Source organism: Mizuhopecten yessoensis, unplaced genomic scaffold (assembly GCF_002113885.1).
Source record: "Mizuhopecten yessoensis strain PY_sf001 unplaced genomic scaffold, ASM211388v2 scaffold716325, whole genome shotgun sequence".
NCBI classification, from domain to species: domain Eukaryota; kingdom Metazoa; phylum Mollusca; class Bivalvia; order Pectinida; family Pectinidae; genus Mizuhopecten; species Mizuhopecten yessoensis.
In genome coordinates, this window is record NW_018480060.1 from 466,288 (window position 1) to 486,509 (window position 20,222).

The window sequence follows — 20,222 nt, forward strand, 5'->3', positions numbered from 1 at the left end:
CATCAACCACTGATTAGCGATGACGTCAGCACCTCATCATCCTTCAATACCCTGACGCCGTGTAGAGTGACAAGCCGTACGTAACTACTGGCATTACCTTACACAATCGTTACTCTCGCCTGATTCAGTTTTTATCAAACATATGGAAAATTTTGTTGACTGTCCTCAAGGGAGAAAAGCAATCAAATTATACAGTGAAATATAATCCGGGATTTTATCATTTGAATAAATAGATTACGTTGTAAACAGTACGATTATGATATAACATAACGAGGAGACAAAGTAATGTAAGCGATATTGTTATTTATCTATTACAACCTGGAATCTAATGCTGGAGGCCAATATAAACCGATATAACACCCATTAGTAATACGGCAGTGGAAGCATACCCTAATGTTCCATGTAAGGACAGTATTACTTCTGCAGTAGTGGATACACGGCATGATTACTTTATATAAATATCTGATAATTTGTTTATAATGACCAGGTTCCGAAACCAGAATGTTCCAAACACTGGGTTGAAGTACTTCCCATTTATTCTGGCCATTCTATCATATCAATACGCTGAAAAATGAGTAGGTTGACGCAGAGAGCCAAACAAACCTTATGCAGCTACAATGTTAAAACATCAAAATAAATTACCTTCTGACGTAAAATAATCATGAGAAACTCCAATTATTTTCTCCCAGTGCCCGTATTCATGAAACCGTTCTCGTGCTCAACCGTGGATTCTCTGCTCAGACCTTTTTTCTTACTGCTGGCTTAGAATCATGTTACATGGTCAAAACGCAAGGTTCAAACATCGAAAATGGTATTCAACCCCAATCCTCTCCCAAATTCTTCCATATCATGGACAAAGTGTAAGTTTTATGAATGTATCACTGGAATAAGAAACTGGGCTTGAGCACAAACTTCGAGTGTGAGAACGGTCTCATGTATACGGGCCCTGATCAGTACAATCAGTTTAACTAATAGCAACACGCGACTGTGACGCCAAGAGGAACAGATCAAAGATCGCTTTGAGATGTGTCAAAATAAATATTCAAGAAAAAGTTCAAATTACAATCCTCGCGAATTAAAAGGTGAACTAAGTAATGCTTTCCATCATTAATAAAGAAAATTTAGATTAAAAACAAATTGTACTAGAAAAGTAAAAAGCATGTGAGGCATAACCTAATCTATAAAAAGTAGCTGGTGTTTTGTTATCTTAAATAATTACTGATAAATGAACGATAACTGGGAATCCCTTTGTAACAAACAACGTTCATATTTGCACGGTTGACCTTGGCCGTGCTGAAAAATATTGCTCGTTAAAGCTGAGAGATGACCTTTATCAGTCTCGCTTAAATGAAGGTGATGGCCATCGCAGTAAAGATAAGAATATAGTAGGAAAAAATGTACCGCGCCATTGATGGCCGTGTTGCCATCCTTTAGTTCCGGTGATAACAGTCTATTTCGGTCTTTCCGGGAAAAGCGTAGGATCTGCGGTTTTCTCGTTCCATTGTGCCCCGTGAAGTCTTCGTCTTCGGTTTTTCTATTCTAAAACACAGAATCTAAATTAATTAAAGACATTCAACAAGTCAGAGCCGTATGGGATGATTGTTAAGGCCCATTAGTGTATCTATGAGATCTGCAGGGGAAACCCTGCCAGGGAAGAGATAGAAGCCAAATAGCGTCATTCTTGATCAATGTGAAACTTTAATTGTAAAATTGTCTGAGGGCTGTTTCATGTTGTCAACGCTACATTGGCGATTAAAAAAAAGTCAAACGAATAAAAAAAAGTTCCACTGTATAAAAATTACTTCCATGTCAGGATTGGCTACAGAAGGCTTCCAATAATATATGACGAGTCGGGTGTCAGATATAAAGAGGCAATGCATCACACCCATTTACAGCTCTGAAATAAGGACAGGGTTGAACATTTAGCGAGATTACACATCAATGTTAAATGTTTAGTAATAAAATCTGCATTATCCTATTAATTTTTATACGGCGATATGACAGCCGCCGCGTTAGAGCATATTTTCGCACAATTGGAGTTAGCTGCAAATAAACAATAAAACCGAACATACTGGGTTGTTTGTCGATTATCAAACAGAGCAATACTAATAAATAATATGCGCCCGTTAATTGAGGTAGCGACGTACAAATTTCTGTAATTTGGAATTGATGTATTTAAAAGTTGAGTTAACATCGATTTTCAACAACCTATTATCCTATAAATCATACAAAGCGATTTCGGGTCAGTTTTCCAGTGTTAAGAAGTGCCGAATATGCACTTAATAACACTAAGGTAAGCAATTCTAATGAATGTTAAAATAGTGAAAATACAGATCCAGGTCTTAGGTCCTAGGCTAGAATGAAGTCCAGTAAATAGGTAACGGCCAACCTCAGGGAATGACAGTCACATGCATGCTAAAGGGTTCGAACGGTGTCTCCGAGAGTTTGGAGGTGAGTATTCATTGTCACGAAAAAATATATTAAAAAATGAAAAGTCAGAGTCTGTATTGTATTTCATTTCATGAGGACATTGAGATTCGAGTTGGTTTCGATATTGTTCAGATACCTCGAATATTGGAGGAGACAAGGTAGTCTAGTGGTAGGACGCCGGGCTCGTGACCTAAGGGTTGCGGGTTCGAGTCACGGCATGGTACTTGTTGTATTTTTGAGCAATATACTTTACTCCGCTTGTTCCAGTCAACTCAGCTGTAAATGAGTACGTGGATGAGTACGTGGATGGGCAGTGCTAGAATTGTTGAATCCTAGCTGTTAGCGCCGAAATGGCAGCTCCGGCTGTATGCTCCCCCAGGGAGTTGAGAAAGGTATTGGCTGGTTTCAAAGGCACTATAACCACGGATAATAATTTGTGAACCGCTTTGAGACGACATACGAACTAGGTTGTGATAAAGCGGTATATCACAACCTCGAATTATGATTATTATTAATATTATGCTATGTTATGAATTAGGAAATATTATCACTCTGTACGAGGTGAACGCCATACATCTTTATCAATTGTGTGAAGGCATGTTATCAATCTGTACGAGGGGATAGCCACACAGCTTTACCCATAGTGTGAAGGCATGTTATCACTGTGTACGGTGGGAATGCCACACAGCTTAACCCATTGTGTGAAGGCATGTTATCACTCTGTACGAGGGGAATGCCACACATATTTACCCATAGTGTGAAGGCATGTTATCACTGTGTACGAGGGGAATGAAACATATTTACCCATTGTATAAAGGCATGTTATCAATCTGTATGGATGGGAATGCCACACAGCTTTACCCATTGTGTGAGGGCATGTTATCAATATGTACGAGGGGAATGCCACACATATTTACCCATTGTGTGAAGGCATGTTATCACTCTGTACGATGGGAATGAAACATATTTACCCATTGTGTAAAGGCATGTTATCAATCTGTATGGATGGGAATGCCACACAGCTTTACCCATTGTGTGAGGGCATGTTATCAATCTGTACGAGGGGAATGCCACACATATTTACCCATTATGTGAGGGCATATGATCACTCTGTACGAGGGGAAAGAAACATATTTACCCATTGTGTAAAGGCATGTTATCAATCTGTATGGATGGGAATTCCACACAGCTTTACCCATTGTGTGAGGGCATGTTATCACTCTGTACGAGGGGAATGCATGCCACACATCTTTACCCATTGTGTGAAGGCACGTTATCACTCTGTACGAGGGGAATGCCACACATCTTTTCCCATTGTGTGAAGGCATGTTATCACTCTGGACGAGGGGAATGCCACACATCTTTACCCATTGTGTAAAGGCATGTTATCAATCTGTATGGATGGGAATGCCACACAGCTTAACCCATTGTGTGAAGGCATGTTATCACTCTGTACGAGGGGAATGCCACAAATTTAGTACATTTGTGTGAAGACATGCTGTCACGGAGCTGTTAATGCTATAATTACAAATAAAAGTGTCTGTTCTTGAGATAAATCGATTTCACCTTAGGTGCAAAAAGAATTAGACAACAAACAGTTTGTCGAGTTTAAAAGACTACCGTTAGTTAGGGAGAAATTGACGGATATTTAACCCACGGATATTTGTTTTCACGTCTTCTGTTTATTTCCTGTCTAACCTAACCCCTGAGTGCCCTACCATCGGCCGCTTTGAAGTGACCACATACATTGAACATTTGTATTGACTAATTATGCAACTCTTGATCAAATAAATCTCAGTGTATTATGACCGTTGGTGATTTAACCATCACATCGGTATCCCGTATTGTTGATCGGAGGGCATGGCTAGTGAGAATGGGGTATTTACCTTTTACCTACCCCGTTTATACACCGATAGGAAACCATAATGCAGAAATTTATATACAACGTCTATAATAAAGAATGAACACAGTGTTGACCATTGTGTGGCCAATACAAATAGATACTGACCACTCCAAATAGATACTGGCCACTCCATATAGATATTGGGGTTAACAGATTTACTGTATTTCATAAATGTTAACAAACGCGAACATCAAAGAGAACCGACTGAACCTCAAGTCCAAAAACTCTCTACCTCTCCAATACACCTTCCATTGTGTCGGTATCGGATCGCTCACGAGCGGAGACAAAGTGATATATAGTCTAATCCCATAAGAGTCCTGACAATCAGTTTACGGGTATGATGCGCGACTCTGATCGAAGAAGAGCTTAGGTAATAAAACACCTCAGATGGTCTGGATGGCCGAGCGATCATTATCTGTTTAATTCGTACATGGCGTAGACGTCCCAGGGGTCCTATTTCACACTTGTTATAGTCTATAGATCATCTGAGGTCAAGAAAATGCTGCTATCCGTTACGTAACGGTGTCTGCCCTCGGTAATAAAGCACGGTCAGAACTCCACAGTTGTCAGGTCGTGGATCAAGCCCGCATCTCTGTCACAGCGACTAGCGCGAGATTGGAAACACAAGTATTGTTTTCTCATAATGTTTCCAATAATTTGTCTATTACGCTCACAAATCCGTAAATTATGTATGTGGGTATGTCATATACATTAATACATAGAACTTATAACGAGATGCAAGGGTTCTTAAAGAGATTGCAGGAATTCTTGTGCAGTGTCAGCTGTACTGTGTCAGTGTGGGCTTACATAGGAGACCCGCGGTGCCGTCATGCGTTATATAGCATGTCGTGTGACTAAATCCGGGGAGTGAACGCTGTGACAAAGTCGGGGTGACTTGATTTGATCTTTATTTCGGAAATGTGTTTGAGCCTGGGACAATAACATTGAAGGTATCAGTGACAGCTACAGTCGGAGATATATACCATCGATCCGCAATCCTCCGCGCAAACAATACCAGTAATATCCATTCAATTTTAGGTAAACGAGGGGACACCGTCACTTGTCTATCCTACTATCTGGCTCAGCCGTTTTACAGTCTGCATTTGGCCTTTTGTCATTAAGCGTTTAATGACTTCGATATTTTTTCCCTGAGACAAATCATTTTCCTCTTGAGATAGTTTTATACTGCTATCTTCGGTTGATTGCTGCTATATAAGATTTCTCTCCGATATTGATCGTGCAGTGTCCACGATGATGTGCGGTGGCATGCGGACTGGCGACACCGTTGGGACGCTGTCGGGCCCGCTTGTCCTGTAGTGTGCTCTGTCGCGCTGTCGCTTGTCCCGTAGTGTGCTCTGTCGCGCTGACACACTGGCCCTTTCACTGTCTACTCGACTGGAAAGGTATTAGCGAGTAATGTGTACTGCATGTTCAGGTATTGGCCGGTGTCATACTCCAACGTAACGGTGAATGGGTGTATACATATATAGGAAAGCGCTTGTCCGTTTGTAAACAGTCTTACCTGGATTTTGTGAGACGCCGGTATGGCAAATTACCTGTACAAATTGAAGATATATTGTATCTAATCAGATTTTTTTCAATCATGGGGTTTCATGTCGAGAAATTTGTAAGTAAAATATCGGAGGACAAGAAATGTGACCTATGTCAACGGGTGTTGGATAACCCAGTGAGCACCCCCTGTGGTCACAAGTTCTGTACGGGGTGCATCATCCCCTGGCTTGTGAGGCATGGTAAGTGCCCTGAAAAATGTCGAGGCCTCTCTCCTGGCCAATTAGAAAGTTCTCTTCATTTACGAGAATTAATTCTGAATATGGAAGTGCACTGTGAATTCCGCGGGCGTGGATGTACCCAAGTTATGAAGCTGGGCGAGGCTGAAGGCCACAGCCATGAGTGCGAGTTCCGACCAGCTCTTTGTGGTCATGACAGCTGCGATGCTGTAGTGTCAGTGAGGGAACTGTCTCGGCACCAGACAGAGGACTGTTCCTATAGGCCCGTGGGTGTCTGCCAACAAGGCTGTGGACTTATCTTGCAGCACAATAGTTCCGACAAGCACAAATGCTTGCTGGCTCTTAGAGCACATATCGCAAACCAAGACAATAAAATAAATTCTCTGGAATTGGAAATGAAGCGAGTTCTTTCAAAGTTTTCGAAGCGTGAAAAGTCGCTGCTTTTGACGATTTCGAATCTGCAGCAGGAGCTACAGAACCAAGCTGCAGAATTCCAACGACTTCTGCATGACTGGAGCCTGCAGTGTGATCAGGTAAGCAAGTCATACCGATATCAGAGATTACAGGGTGCTTTGTCATAGGTTTAGTTACATCTTAACGATAGTCGACCTAAATGGTACCAAAGACACATCATCTACCTGTTGGAATGTTCTATCTTTCCTTTTAAGTTTTTAGTATATAACTGCTTGACTTCAATTGTATGAGCTCCTCTTGCTAATAATCATCATTGTATGGTGTTGATTTCTCTCCCACAAAAAAAGTGTTGATTTACCTAGTGCTATAGGTAAGTTTAGAGGATTGAAATCAATCTGCCTATATTATTATATAGGTTGTAGGTTTCTGGAGTATAAGGGTTTTAGTAATGTGCATGACGTAGTGAATCTTTGTTAGGACATGCAGACACTTTTATCTATATTTGTTTGAAAACATATCAAGGATACGTTATGTCAACAGCCACCCTTGTGATCTGTTTCAATGTTATATCAACAATCAATCTTGTGATACCGTTTCAGTTTTTGTACATTTTAGTACATATTGCTTTCAGGATTTTTCTATTTTGTCTAATTTATGATTATCTTCTTCCCTTTATGACATTCTGGTTGTTTAATTACCTATATAGGAAAGGGAATCCGTCCAATTGGCATTGCTTTGGGGATAGGACATGTTTCTATCCACACTGCTTCTTACGACAGACACCTTACATTTTTGGAGTTCGAGAGCTTACATGTGTTTTATTTTTCGAAAACATTTACTTTTTAAAAGATTCTGTGCGCTCCTTTTTCAGGAAACCATGTGTATATTTTTAATATATACTTTCACTTTTTTTTCAAATCTAGTGGACAATTTACAGTCGATTTTGTTTTACTTGGCTCCCATCACTTTTGACATATGTTATAGTGGAACTTATCCATAAATCGTTTCCCGAACACGGGTTAATCTTTAAGAGTGTTAAGTTACTATCCTTCTGAATGACCACAGGTGACCGGTAGTGTCCAGTAGTAGTCAGAGTCTACCTGTGTGTCGGTCAGATCAAAGGGACACCCTTCTCAGTAATTTGTGAGCTCTGTTCCATCTATTAAGAAAAGACATTCAACGTTTCAATGAAGTTTTTTTTTGTTCATTTAATTGCTTAATTCTACATTTGCAGCTGTTTTATTCCGATGCAGTTTGCGTGTAAGGGTAACTCGTGTTGTCCGTCTGTCAGTCGTGTCGACTTCACTTCGCCTTGTGTGATTACTACTCTAGGTTCAAAGCTATCATGATCAACACCATGTTTAATAAGTAACATTGAAACGTTAACAAGGCACTCATTGACCCCAAACATCAAACAAACCGTGAATCTGTTTTCGTTTTTTTAGAACTGTCACATGTCATGTCTCCCGTTTTTACTGTAGTGTATAGAAGATGTTTACTACCTGTCCCGTACTGGTTCACGTATGTCATACGACATGATGTTAAAGCTACAAAGATAATTTAATGAGATAACAAAATCAAACAAAACAGAAAACTACTGATATAATCTTTATCATCTTTCCCCCGTATCTCTGGTGCTTTTCAGTGAAGATAGCACGTGGTATTGTGTCACTCGGGCAAATTGATAAGTTTAATGCATGAAAAGCAACAAACGCCACTCGGTGTATGGGTGTGTATATTCCGTCGGTGTATCTCAATTAAAACCAGGTCACACAGGTTTTATATATTCTATTCCATTACTAGCTCTTGAAGTCACCATAAAACATCAACATAACACGTGACAGCAGTAGAAGGGATTAAGGTTATGTTATATTTCTTATAATCATGACGCGACGAGAAAAAATACTACCAATACCCTTATACGGTGTTATTAAAAATGGATAAAAATATCAATCGATTACAGACATCAACTCGTTTGATATTGCACATCTGCTGTAAAGTCGTGTATGATACCACGTATGAAGTAATATACAGAGTAACAGGCTTTGATGTGTTTATAAATTCAGGTAATCTTACGTACAGAGGCATTTTATATTGATCGTAAAGACGACGTATCTATTTATCAATCTACAGTAGCAGCCCTATCAAATACGGCTCCTTTCAATCTACACGTTTCCCCTTGTACTTTTTTACAAGATCAGACTTCATATGTGTTAATCTGAAATCTATAAAAACCTTAGTATTCTATTAATCATGGTATCGGCATCCTTTTTAACCAATTCAAAAGCTGTGCGGCAAGTTACTACGTGAGAAAATCTGTTTTGGAGGGATTACTCGTGCGACAGATGTTTGTGAGATCAAAAAGAATAGTTGTGACGATTTTAGCTGGATTGAATCTACAATATAATCCTTTAGAACTGATTTACATAAATACACATATTGTCTTGTAAAACCAGGTCAAGGTGCTCGCGTGTGTTCCTAGTAGAAGGAATTATGACGGCTTACCATTAGAAGTAGGTCACTACAACTTCAGGTTGTTGACCCTGTTATTGAGGGAAGCTGAATAATGATGATGATGATGATGGTGATGATGATGGTGATCATACTCGGTAGTCTTATAGTGTATATCATAGTGATGATCATCAATTGATAATAGTTGACAATATAATGTACGTCATGTCCATACATTAGACTCAAACGATTTACCATTACTATGCTGTATCTATACAGTACGGTGAAGCTGTATGCTGTAATGCCTACTAGAGTATGAAGCAATATTCAGGAACCGTGTGTTCTACATATCAGGTGTTTGAAACTAATATAGCTGAGGGGTGTTTCATACCTCTCCTTCTGTTTCAACAGAAGTTTAGACCAATTTGGATTTACAACTTTTTCTCCCCAAGCATCTCCGATGTAAGGACAGAACAGCTGTATGGTGCAGTGTCCTTCATTTTTGGCACACTGTATTTATTGTCATACCGTATCTATTGTCATACCGTATCTATTGTCATACTGTATCTATTGTCATACCGTATATATTGTCATACTGTATCTATTGTCATACCGTATCTATTGTCATACTGTATCTATTGTCATACCGTATCTATTGTCATACTGTATCTATTGCCATTCTGTGTCTATCGTCATACTGTATCTATTGTCATACCGTTTATATTGTCATACTGTATCTATTGTCATACTGTATCTATTGTCATATCGTATCTATTGTCATACCGTATCTATTGTCATACTGTATCTATTGTCATACCGTATATATTGTCATACTGTATCTATTGTCATACTGTATCTATTGTCATATCGTATATATTGTCATACCGTATCTATTGTCATACTGTATCTATTGTCATACCGTATCTATTGTCATACTGTATCTATTGTCATACCGTTTATATTGTCATACCGTATCTATTGTCATACCGTATCTAATTGTCATACCGTATCTATTTTCATACTGTATCTATTGTCATACTGTATCTATTGTCATACCGTATCTATTGTCATACTGCATATATTACCACATCATTTTAATGTGCAATTATCTGTGTTTGTCTTATACTCATCTTCAAGTTAGCTGTTAAGTGTTAGACAGTTAATTTTCAGTAGCACTACGTCTAGTTTTACTTAGTTGTTAAAGGTTCGATCATTTCACCGACTCCAGTGGACACACTATACCCAGATGGTAATGTAAAACTTACAGGGCATTCTCAGTATCCTATTGGTAAGTAAGTTGGCGGACCTTTAAATCAATATGAAATCACTGGCTTGACCATTTCATCTCGATTCAACTCGAGGTCATCTTGTTACGTGACAAGATCATATTTACCATACAGTGTGAGAGATTTCCCCCAATATCGCGTGCCTGAGTACGTTAGAACTTCTGACAATCATTAATTTCTATAATGATGAACAGTAAATGGTCAGGAAGAACAGACGTTGTACTTGTCTCACTAAAGGATTACCTACAGCCTATGGGCTACTTCCTGTTGTCATTGCGCTCGTGTCAATTACACGGCACGTGCGACAGAAGGTTGTCCTTACATCATAGTCATGATAATGGGCAATAGACAGTGTTAGGTGTAGATCTGCGCAGATTATGTAGGGGTGGTGACATATCTGGTAGTTCAGATCCGCGCAGATTACATGTGGGTACTAATTGTTGTAATAAATCCACAGATCAGATCCCGCTATCCGATCGTGAAGTCTTTACGTGTAAGTAATGACGAGGTACTTTTAGCATTACTCAATACGAGTTTCTGACTGTCTGGCGGCGTGTTATCATGATTCAGATAAACCTGAGATCACTGGAGATGATCTGATGCAGAAATCATAGGAAAAACATGGCCGATGATGACTCTCCCTTCTCACACAAATTGTAGAATGATGTACTGTATTGTCTAGTCCTAGACAGCTTCCTTTCTCGTTCATTAACGATTAAAGGAAACGTAAATCAATAATTATCGAAACCATGTCATCACCTAAAACGATCGCCTATTCCTTTGACGATTTGGTAATTTGCCGGGCGCGATCTTTGAACTGTCTGCAGCGGTTGTAATCTGTGCGGAGAGCGTCGTTAGTCGGGATGAGGGTGCCGAATGACAGTGTCTGGTGAGCTTTAATATTGTACTTGGGGACACTCAGATCCATAAATACTTTCTTAACTTTTCCCTCATATTCTTGAAAATAACACATGTTTTGACTCAAACTCAGCCGCCGACGACAAGAGGGATGTAAACATTGTGATTCATTAAGTGACTATTCGAGAAAATTATAAAGTTAAATTTGGCTTTCGTTCGAGATTAAGCTCATTGAGTGTTGAACTGAATTAACCCTCAGGAATTGTAACACGACTACGGACAATCTATCTCCGGTAATCAAATTCAAAGGCTAGTAGTTCTATGACAATATCGAAAGGTCGGAGTCCAAACCGATTGTATAATGTTAGCACAAAGAATAAAAAACCGAATGTCGGATTGAAAAGAACAATGCATTAAAGTTGTATCGATCTTCATTAATTTACTGGCTCCTCTGGAATAGTTATCATGACACAAGAATTTAGGGAACAATACTGTCGGCTGATTCCTTGTATTATAAGTTATTAAAACTTAATAAGATCGTAATAAAGTGACGCTGTCCTCCGTATTTGAGCCGTCAGTCAAGCTTCAGGACACACACTCACGTCTTGAGGACACAGACTGGAAACGTCTGCTAATTCTAAAACAATAACCGCTAGGTTGTCTGGGTCACGACGACGTCAGGGAGGGCGGAGGGGAGTCGTAGATGCCAGTCCGTGTGTGCAGTTTCCAAAGAGCTTCCTTCCGGTCCCTTTCTATCACGGCAATTCTAGTTCTCCTCTCTCTCATTAACTTCTCTTTCTCTCTTTTTAGGCTACAGACAATTTTTATGGCTCGAAACACGACAGACTTTCTGAATGTGATTACGGCAGCTAAGTTCTATTCTTTCTCCTTGTAATATACCTCTCGTTTACCCAAAGATATTCATTATCCAAAATACGAGAGACTTTTACTCCATTCTAAATGTGATGATGGCAGCTAAGTTCTGTTCTCGCTCGTTAAATTTCTTTCTATTTGTGTACAGATATTGTATGGCTCCAAACACGAGCAAATGTGGTGACAGTAGAACTGATGTTTACTCTCTTTATATTCTTTAATTTTCGGTAACAACCCTCTAAAGACATTTTTGTTATAAAAATTGAGTTAATTTACGTAAATGGTATTGCTGAATGTGGTGTCAAGAATGAAAAAGGTATCGTAGGTGCAAGGAACTCGATAGAGTCGCATATTTTGTTAAGTGAGCATGCTTAAAGTGGAAGCGAATAAACCAAGCGAAGGGAAGCATTGAGCGTTTCAAGTAGATGAGTCCATTCTTTGTATTTCTAGTGATTAGTTTATGGATTTGTCTTACAAAATAACATAAGTATATTGATTTCATTATCACATTGAAGACCTGGTAATAATTATAACGTTTACAACCGTTGTTCAATTGACCATTCATGATTGTTGTAGTTTAAGTTTTACCTATTTGATATTAACATGTTGCTTTTGGGATTTGCTTACAATAAGTATAGACAAGAACCAGAAAATGGACCCGTCCGTCAAAAAACAATGAAAGTTTCGCATTTAAAATTTGAAATATCAGAATATAAACACACTGGTAACGCCGATACACAAATCTCTCCCTTTAGTTCTGGTGCCAGGAGGTTTAACAGTATCTACGTTGGTGGTAAGGCTCTCTTATCTTAGACAAGGAACAACTTAACTCCCAACCACAACATCACTCAAAGTATACAGGCATTCATCAAAAACTAATTACACCGAATGCTTTTCAAATAGTTTTACACAATTGCAAATTCGAGTTGAATTTTCTAATAGTTCCTTTTTCGACCTATCCCTGGGTTTTCGTTTTTACACACACATGATATATAAGGTTAAGAGTTGTGCTGCCTTATTAGTGTTATCTGCTGTCAATATCTCAGTCTCTCACTACTTTCTGCTGTGTACTATAACGGAGGGTCGTGTCGAGTTTCAGGGTAACTCGGTTAGTCTACCTTTCTCTCATCTTCACTCTTTAGGGTACATATCAAAGAGACTCGATGAGAAACTCAAAAACGTTTCTTCAGAGCTGTGTTGTCTCAACGGTCTCATTTCTGTCGCATGGATTAAATTGAACTATTTTAAGACGGTTGTATATTAAGAGGGTTTCCGATGGTTAATTAGTCACAAATTATATAATTGTGCAGAGTGTTATTAGTTTCAAGCTAACAAATCATGATCAGGACGGACGATCCAGTAGAGAAAGCAATAAGAAAACAATAACGGGCCGCTTATGGCGGTGAGAAAATACACACATCAATGGACTGGAGTGGCGTTCACAAGGGCTGGCCTCGTAAAGGGTGGAGGAGCTTTGTGTGGGGAATATAACGGGGTATACATCAAAGGTGAGGCTAAGAGGACGCTGGCCCGCTCCCCACCTGTAATACACACGGCTAATGGATGTAACGGCGAAAGCGATTAACCTTTCAAATCAAACCCAAACTAACTGTAGCGACTTGTGTGTGACGTTATTTGGGACTGTACACACACTTTTTAACATAATTGTATCACTCTTGTCTTCTGTCATTTGTCATACCGTGAACGCTATCTAAAGAATGAGTGGGGTCGTTTATCATTGGTTCTAGAATGGGAATCGTACCATTGAACTGCTTCAATCCGTAAGCCCAAGTGAAACACAGGTAGAAACACAGGTAGAAACTCAGGTAGCGTGTAAATGATTGTAAGTTTGTGATAGATGTATTCTTTGATATTTTTGCCAAACTTCAAATACGAGATTGAATATGTTCAATAAGCCCACACACTTACTCTAACGCCTGGTGAAGTGAATTAACCTGCGGTTAGGTGAAGTGTTGAAGACTTTCCCAGACACTTACATAGTATGCCCCCATTCTCACAATGATAACCTCTCTTTAACTGTTAATTTATTTGTAGAACTTACATCTTCAACACTTAAGTGGAGATATACCGATATGTTTGTAATACTGACATCTGCATGTATACAGTACCGATATTGCTTCCAAGCCAGGGATACATACAGCTCATATAAATCTTGCCTGAAGCAACTATCTTCTCCAAAAAAGTTCCCCTATGTTTATAGATTCTACAATGGAAATACACAATAAGCCAGACCATTAAAACGTTACAACCCTTATAGATCACTAGTTAAACATAAAAATATACGGTAAGTTTACAATTAGCATGCTTTTTGTAGTAAGAGCACTGGTAAAAAAATATTTTTTTCGCAAATGTGTGAGAGTGTCTTTTGGTACAAATATGGTATATGTAGTATTTTTTTTAAATTTTATTTTTATCTTTTAAGTTCCTGTAACAGCTAAGGTCATATACGCAGTGTGTCCACGATTACCTGGGCAAGTCAAAACTACTCTAAACTGCCAACACATTGGGAAATCCGCATCTGGATACTGTAACGCTAGATGTGCCACTAAGTCCCTTTATTCTAATGCACAATCAACACCAATACCAAATGCGAGGTATTGCCGAGTAAGGCATTGGGAAACGAAAAAATACTTAGAAAGGAATAAAAATAAAAGAATCCCAATCTCTAATGTAAAAGGACATGTGGAAAAAGGAATGTTTTCAAAAGAGATTACTATGGGTGTGTGTGGTCTGTAAAACAACGAGGTCGCCTAATTACATCCAACAGAGATATGTAAAATGGCGTTTAGTTCGGCAGACTCGTCGGATGCAATCTGGCATGCATTCGTTCCAAATTGATTACCGATCTTCGCGATCCAAGCATACGTGTCACGTATGAAAGAAATCAATCACAGCGACGGTTAGGGTGTGTGAGGTACCCAATGTGGACCGGGTGGGCTGTGGTTTGGGGCCGTGGTTCCTCACAACGGCTGTGCGCCGTGGTGTGTAGCTAACGATGGCACGTCACGAACCCCTTCCCCTGGATACAACACGAGCGGCTGACAGTCTCGTATGATGGAATGAAACATAGAATACCATTTCCGGGAGAAGGACAATGCCTGATAGTATGGCGATGACCTGAACATGTTTGTGTGCCTGTGAATTGGGTTACTTACTAGTCCTTACTTGCTCCATGTAGCCACGTCCAGTTTACAATTTATTAGCTTTTTGTCTTTCACCGTGGTCTTGTCTGACAAAAGGATGAAAACAGTGCAGGACTTCTCCCAGTAAAGTGTTGATCCTAACGAGCTGATAGACATGTATATATAACTTGTGAACATTATATAAAGTCGTTTCCTTCTGATGATGAGTAATGTGGTACATGTGAAGTTTGATATTCCATGTCCATTGGACTCCAGTACCACACGTGTACTGTAAATGAAATTTCGAGATTCCTATAGGTCGTCTCAGTTTGGGCGTTCAGACCTATGGGTTAAAGGAATTTGCGCCTTTTTAGTATGAGATGTCTCGGTTTGGGGGGGAAATGTCCGTTAATTCCTATGGGTAGTTTCTGTGTGCAAGAACTCTAACATGAATTCTTGTGGGTTATCTTGATTCCAGGAATTGTCTACCGCTTTTCCTTTACGTTATCTCGGTTTGTGGGAACTCTCTAGCGCTACTACCATGTGGTGTTTCGTTTAGCAGGAAGTATCTAGCGCTGATTTCTATAAAAAGTCATAACGCCGACCCCATGCAGTTAGTGTACTGATATCCAATATTTCGCGCGCTTCAATCATATTTCTGAAGAAATTATCAAATCAAATATAATGTACCTTACTGTTACCGTTCATTGTTTGAAATAATTTTGTCTTCAAAACGTTGTCGGGGCAGTCTCCCAAAATGATTAATTAGCCAAAATGAAACATTTTACAGTATTTGGCCCTAGCTATAGAAACAGTTAGAAAACTTGAACGATTAAATGTTTTCAGGTTTCTACGTGTAACGGCGCGCACGTGATCAAGGTTTTCACAGGTCACCCTTGTCCTCGGATGCTTTTCATTGGTCACCACTGGGTAAGAAAGTGAATACGCGCAGTTCGTTAGTCCCTCGTACCTTGCAACTCTATAAAACTGCGTTTAAAAAAAAATAAAATAATGTTTTAATGAAGAAAATATTCTTCATTTCTATATCACCCAAACAAATGTTGCAATACTTTGCGAGGAAAGCCCCAAATGTAATGGATCGTTTAAAGTTATGGGATAAACAGAAACCTCGACTAGTTACGGTCGAGTTTCCTATTAATTCAAAACTTGGAAAAAAACAACAAAAAAACCCACTCGATAAGCTTGCTGTCCTTGGTATTGTAACTTTCGAACATTAACTATTCTATCTGAAGTGAAATAAATGCGACAAACCGTTGCGGAACTTCTGTGTACAAATGTATGGAGACCAGCGTCACGTTAATATGTATATTACATTGGTAGTTATATCACGGGTCGTACAGAGGTTACGTCGTCTAGGCCATTAGCGTGTAGAATCCCGGGGAGGGTACAATGAACGTTCACTGATCGGATATTTACAAAGTACAGTGTAATAAATATATGTAGATGTTACGGCCTGTCTTGTTAATACTGTCTGTATACACTAAGCTCATATATCCCCATTTTGTAATGTCTATAGTTCACGTTCAGCAAGGAATTAAGATGTCACATGGGTACTTTTGGAATAAAGAGCGTTGCTGCATTGGAGCTCGGCTATCGTTTGTCCTCGACTGGGCTGGAGGTTTCTAAGAGGTTACAAACACGGTCCTCATTGTCGTAGTTGCTATGTAAAGTAGCCTAAAGCATCACCAACATTTCAATACTATATTGATAAACATTAATAAAAGTAGAATTCAGCCAAGATGACTAGACCTAATAGAAGCTGTCTATCAAAGCGTTGCACACCAAATCTATGTGGAAGGTCGATTGTTCTGATTTATCTAGGTAACATTTCATGTCTTCAATAAACACAATAACATCGGTAGGATTACGATCTCGTGAGCAATGGTTCCACATTGTCTTTATCTTCAGAACTCATAAATCACGGAAGTTAGAAACGTAAAAAATAAAATAAAATATCTGGCATTATTTCACCTGACGTGGAATTCCTTCCTTGCACAGGTTATGTGTTTGGTGATTAGGTATACGACAGACGTAGCTAAAGATTTAGTCGTATGCTAACGCTATGCATTGAAGTCGTAACGTTAAGGAGTGTGTTCATATATTTAATAAAAAAAAACACATTACCGCGCCCCTGCGTCATCAACTCGAATATATATAGATACGCAATAGAACACAGAAGTTGTAGAATTAAATGTCAGCATTTTCTCAAATAACGTCAATACCGCCGATAAAATTATATGTATACCGTACATATTACACTAGCATTGGCGTCAAACGTAGTCAGTATAACAAGCCAATAAGTGCAAAAAGACAATCAATTATTGCAACAAAAAGACGCATCCTGATTATTTGGAAAGATTTTGTGTCCTTAACTAGAGAAATCACTTAAGTTTTGTCTGTAATATGATAAGTGTGTATTTATGGCCAGACACGTATGGACTATAACTCTAGGCAATAGTACGGCGTATTGGCGGGAAACAATAGCCTCGGCTGCTGGCATGCACGTGACCACTTCTCGTGTGGACAATGTCACGTCCTGCTCGTGCTATCGATCTAGAGAAACTAACATCAAACAAGTCATGGCGACTCCTGTAGAACTGTGACTGGCCAAGTCTTACCGAGTTGACAATGGTTTTAACCATCTGTCTTGTAATTCCCTCCTCAGGCAGACGTGTATTCGGTTCCACTCAAACTCACCCTCCGGAGGCTCGACAACTCGCTCGGCTTTAACATCATGGGAGGATTTTCGGTAAGTACAAATACTTATTTTAATTGTCTCTTTCTTATTTTTGTCCTGAAATTCTGAAATAATTAAAATATTTTCTTTCCTTGCTTGATATAGTAGCATCTGTCGAAATGCACTGTCCAAAATGGCGACTATTTGGTTCGCTGGACATGCTTTTCACGTGCATGCACGACATGCATGTCTGCACGTGTAGAATTTTAAACAAACACCCCATAGTGTTTTTGCAATACCGCAGTTGCGCGTGAAACATAATGTAACATGGTGTCAACTGTCACTCGGCCATGCTTTAAGGAATTCGTAACATGGAATTTTAATTAGTTATATGACTTAAATGACATTCTTCTCTAAGTGGAAGCACTAGATTACACTAGATCAATTTGAGGAGGATGTCTTGATGACTTGGTGAAAACAGTTCCATATTTTGTCATGCTGTGATTCTTTGAATTTAAATCTGGTTTTCATGATAGTACAAGCATTTAATTTCAATTTGCAGCGAATCAAACCTTTCCAACATCTCCGGTTATTTCAGATTTAAAAATTCTTGCTATTTTAAATTCTGATAAATTTGCTATTTTCAGATAGAAAAATTGAATAACAATGAACTTTATTTTTTTTACAGCATCAATATAGACATAACAAATATAGCACTCTATAACAACAATGTAATCATTTGTGTGATCACAAATATTGTAACAGTCATATAAATTATTCATTTGTTATGCAAAATGAGGAAAATTATTGATTTTTCCTGTGCCGTTTGTTAATGATGGACCCGCCTTGTGTGCCTCACAGAGTGAGATTATGACAGTAATTCTTAGGGCTTGACAGCTTCTAAATGAAACCCTCTTCTCCCAGTGAAATGTTGGAAGAATACCTTACTAAACACTTATTGTAGTGGGAGTGTCTTACTAAACACTTATTGTAGTGGGAGTGTCTTACTAAACACTTATTGTAGAGAGTGTGTCTTACAAACACTTATTGTAGTGAGAGTGCCTTACCAAACACTTATTGTAGTGAGAGTGCCTTACTAAACACTTATTGTAGTGAGAATGTCTTACCAAACACTTATTGTAGTGAGAGTGCCTTACTAAACACTTATTGTAGTGAGAGTGCCTTACTAAACATTTATTGTAGTGAAAGTATCTTACCAAACACTTATGTTAGTGAGAATGTCTTACCAAACAATTATTGTAGTGAATGTGTCTTACCAAACACTTATTGTAGTGAGAGTGTCTTACCAATCACTTATTGTAGTGAGAGTATCTTACCAAACACTTATTGTAGTGAGAGTGTCTTACCGAACACTTACTGTAGTGAGAGTGTCTTACCAAACACTTATTGTAGTTAGTGAGAGTATCTTACCAGACACTTATTGTAGTGAGAGTATCTTACCAAACACTTATTGTAGAGAGAATGTCTTACCAAACACTTATTGTGATGAGAGTATCTTACCAAACACTTATTGTAGTGAAAGTGTCTTACCAAACACTTATTGTAGTGAGAGTGTCTCACCGAACACTTACTGTAGTGAGAGTGTCTTACCAAAGACTTATTGTAGTTAGTGAGAGTATCTTACCAAACACTTATTGTAGAGAGAATGTCTTACCAAACACTTATTGTGATGAGAGTATATTACCAAACACTTATTGTAGTGAGAGTATCTTACCAAACTCTTATTGTAGTGAGAGTGTCTTACCAAACACTTATTGTAGTGAGAGTGTCTTACCAAACACTTACTGTAGTGAGAGTATCTTACCAAACACTTATTGTAGTGAGAATGTCTTACCAAACACTTATTGTGATGAGAGTATCTTACCAAACACTTATTGTAGTGAGAGTATCTTACCAAACACTTATTGCAGTGAGTGTCTTACCAAACACTTATTGTAATGAGAGTGTCTTACCAAACACTTATTGAAGTTAGTGAGAGTATCTTACCAAACACTTATTGTAGTGAGAGTATCTTACCATACACTTATTGTGGTGAGAGTGTCTTACCAAACACCTATTGTAGTTAGTGAGAGTATCTTACCAAACACTTATTGTAGTGAGAGTGTCTTACCAAACACTTATTGTAGTGAGAGTGTCTTACCAAACACTTATTGTAGTGAGAGTATCTTACCAAACGCTTATTGTAGTGAGAGTATCTTACCAAACACTTATTGTAGTGAGAGTGTCTTACCAAACACTTATTGTAGTGAGAGTGTCTTACCAAACACTTATTGTAGTGAGAGTGTCTTACCAAACACTTATTGTAGTGAGAGTATCTTACCAAACACTTATTGTAGTGAGAGTATCTTACCAAACACTTATTGTAGTGAGAGTGTCTTACCAAACACTTATTGTAGT

At 38.7% G+C, this 20,222-nt stretch overlaps 1 protein-coding gene across 2 annotated transcripts in view; it reads left to right on the forward strand.

The window, feature by feature from the left end:
• Positions 1-5,625: 5,625 nt before the first annotated feature.
• Positions 5,626-20,222, forward strand: part of LOC110443089 (E3 ubiquitin-protein ligase PDZRN3-like) — a 192,046-nt gene continuing 177,449 nt past the window's right edge. Inside the window, exons 1-2 of one of the 2 annotated variants that reach the window (XM_021487078.1) lie at positions 5,626-6,614; positions 17,793-17,876. In XM_021487078.1, coding sequence (XP_021342753.1) covers positions 5,937-6,614; positions 17,793-17,876 — 762 coding nt within the window. In that variant the 5' untranslated portion in view covers positions 5,626-5,936. The remainder of the gene's footprint in view (positions 6,615-17,792; positions 17,877-20,222) is intronic. The other variant, XM_021487077.1, reaches the window with a different exon arrangement.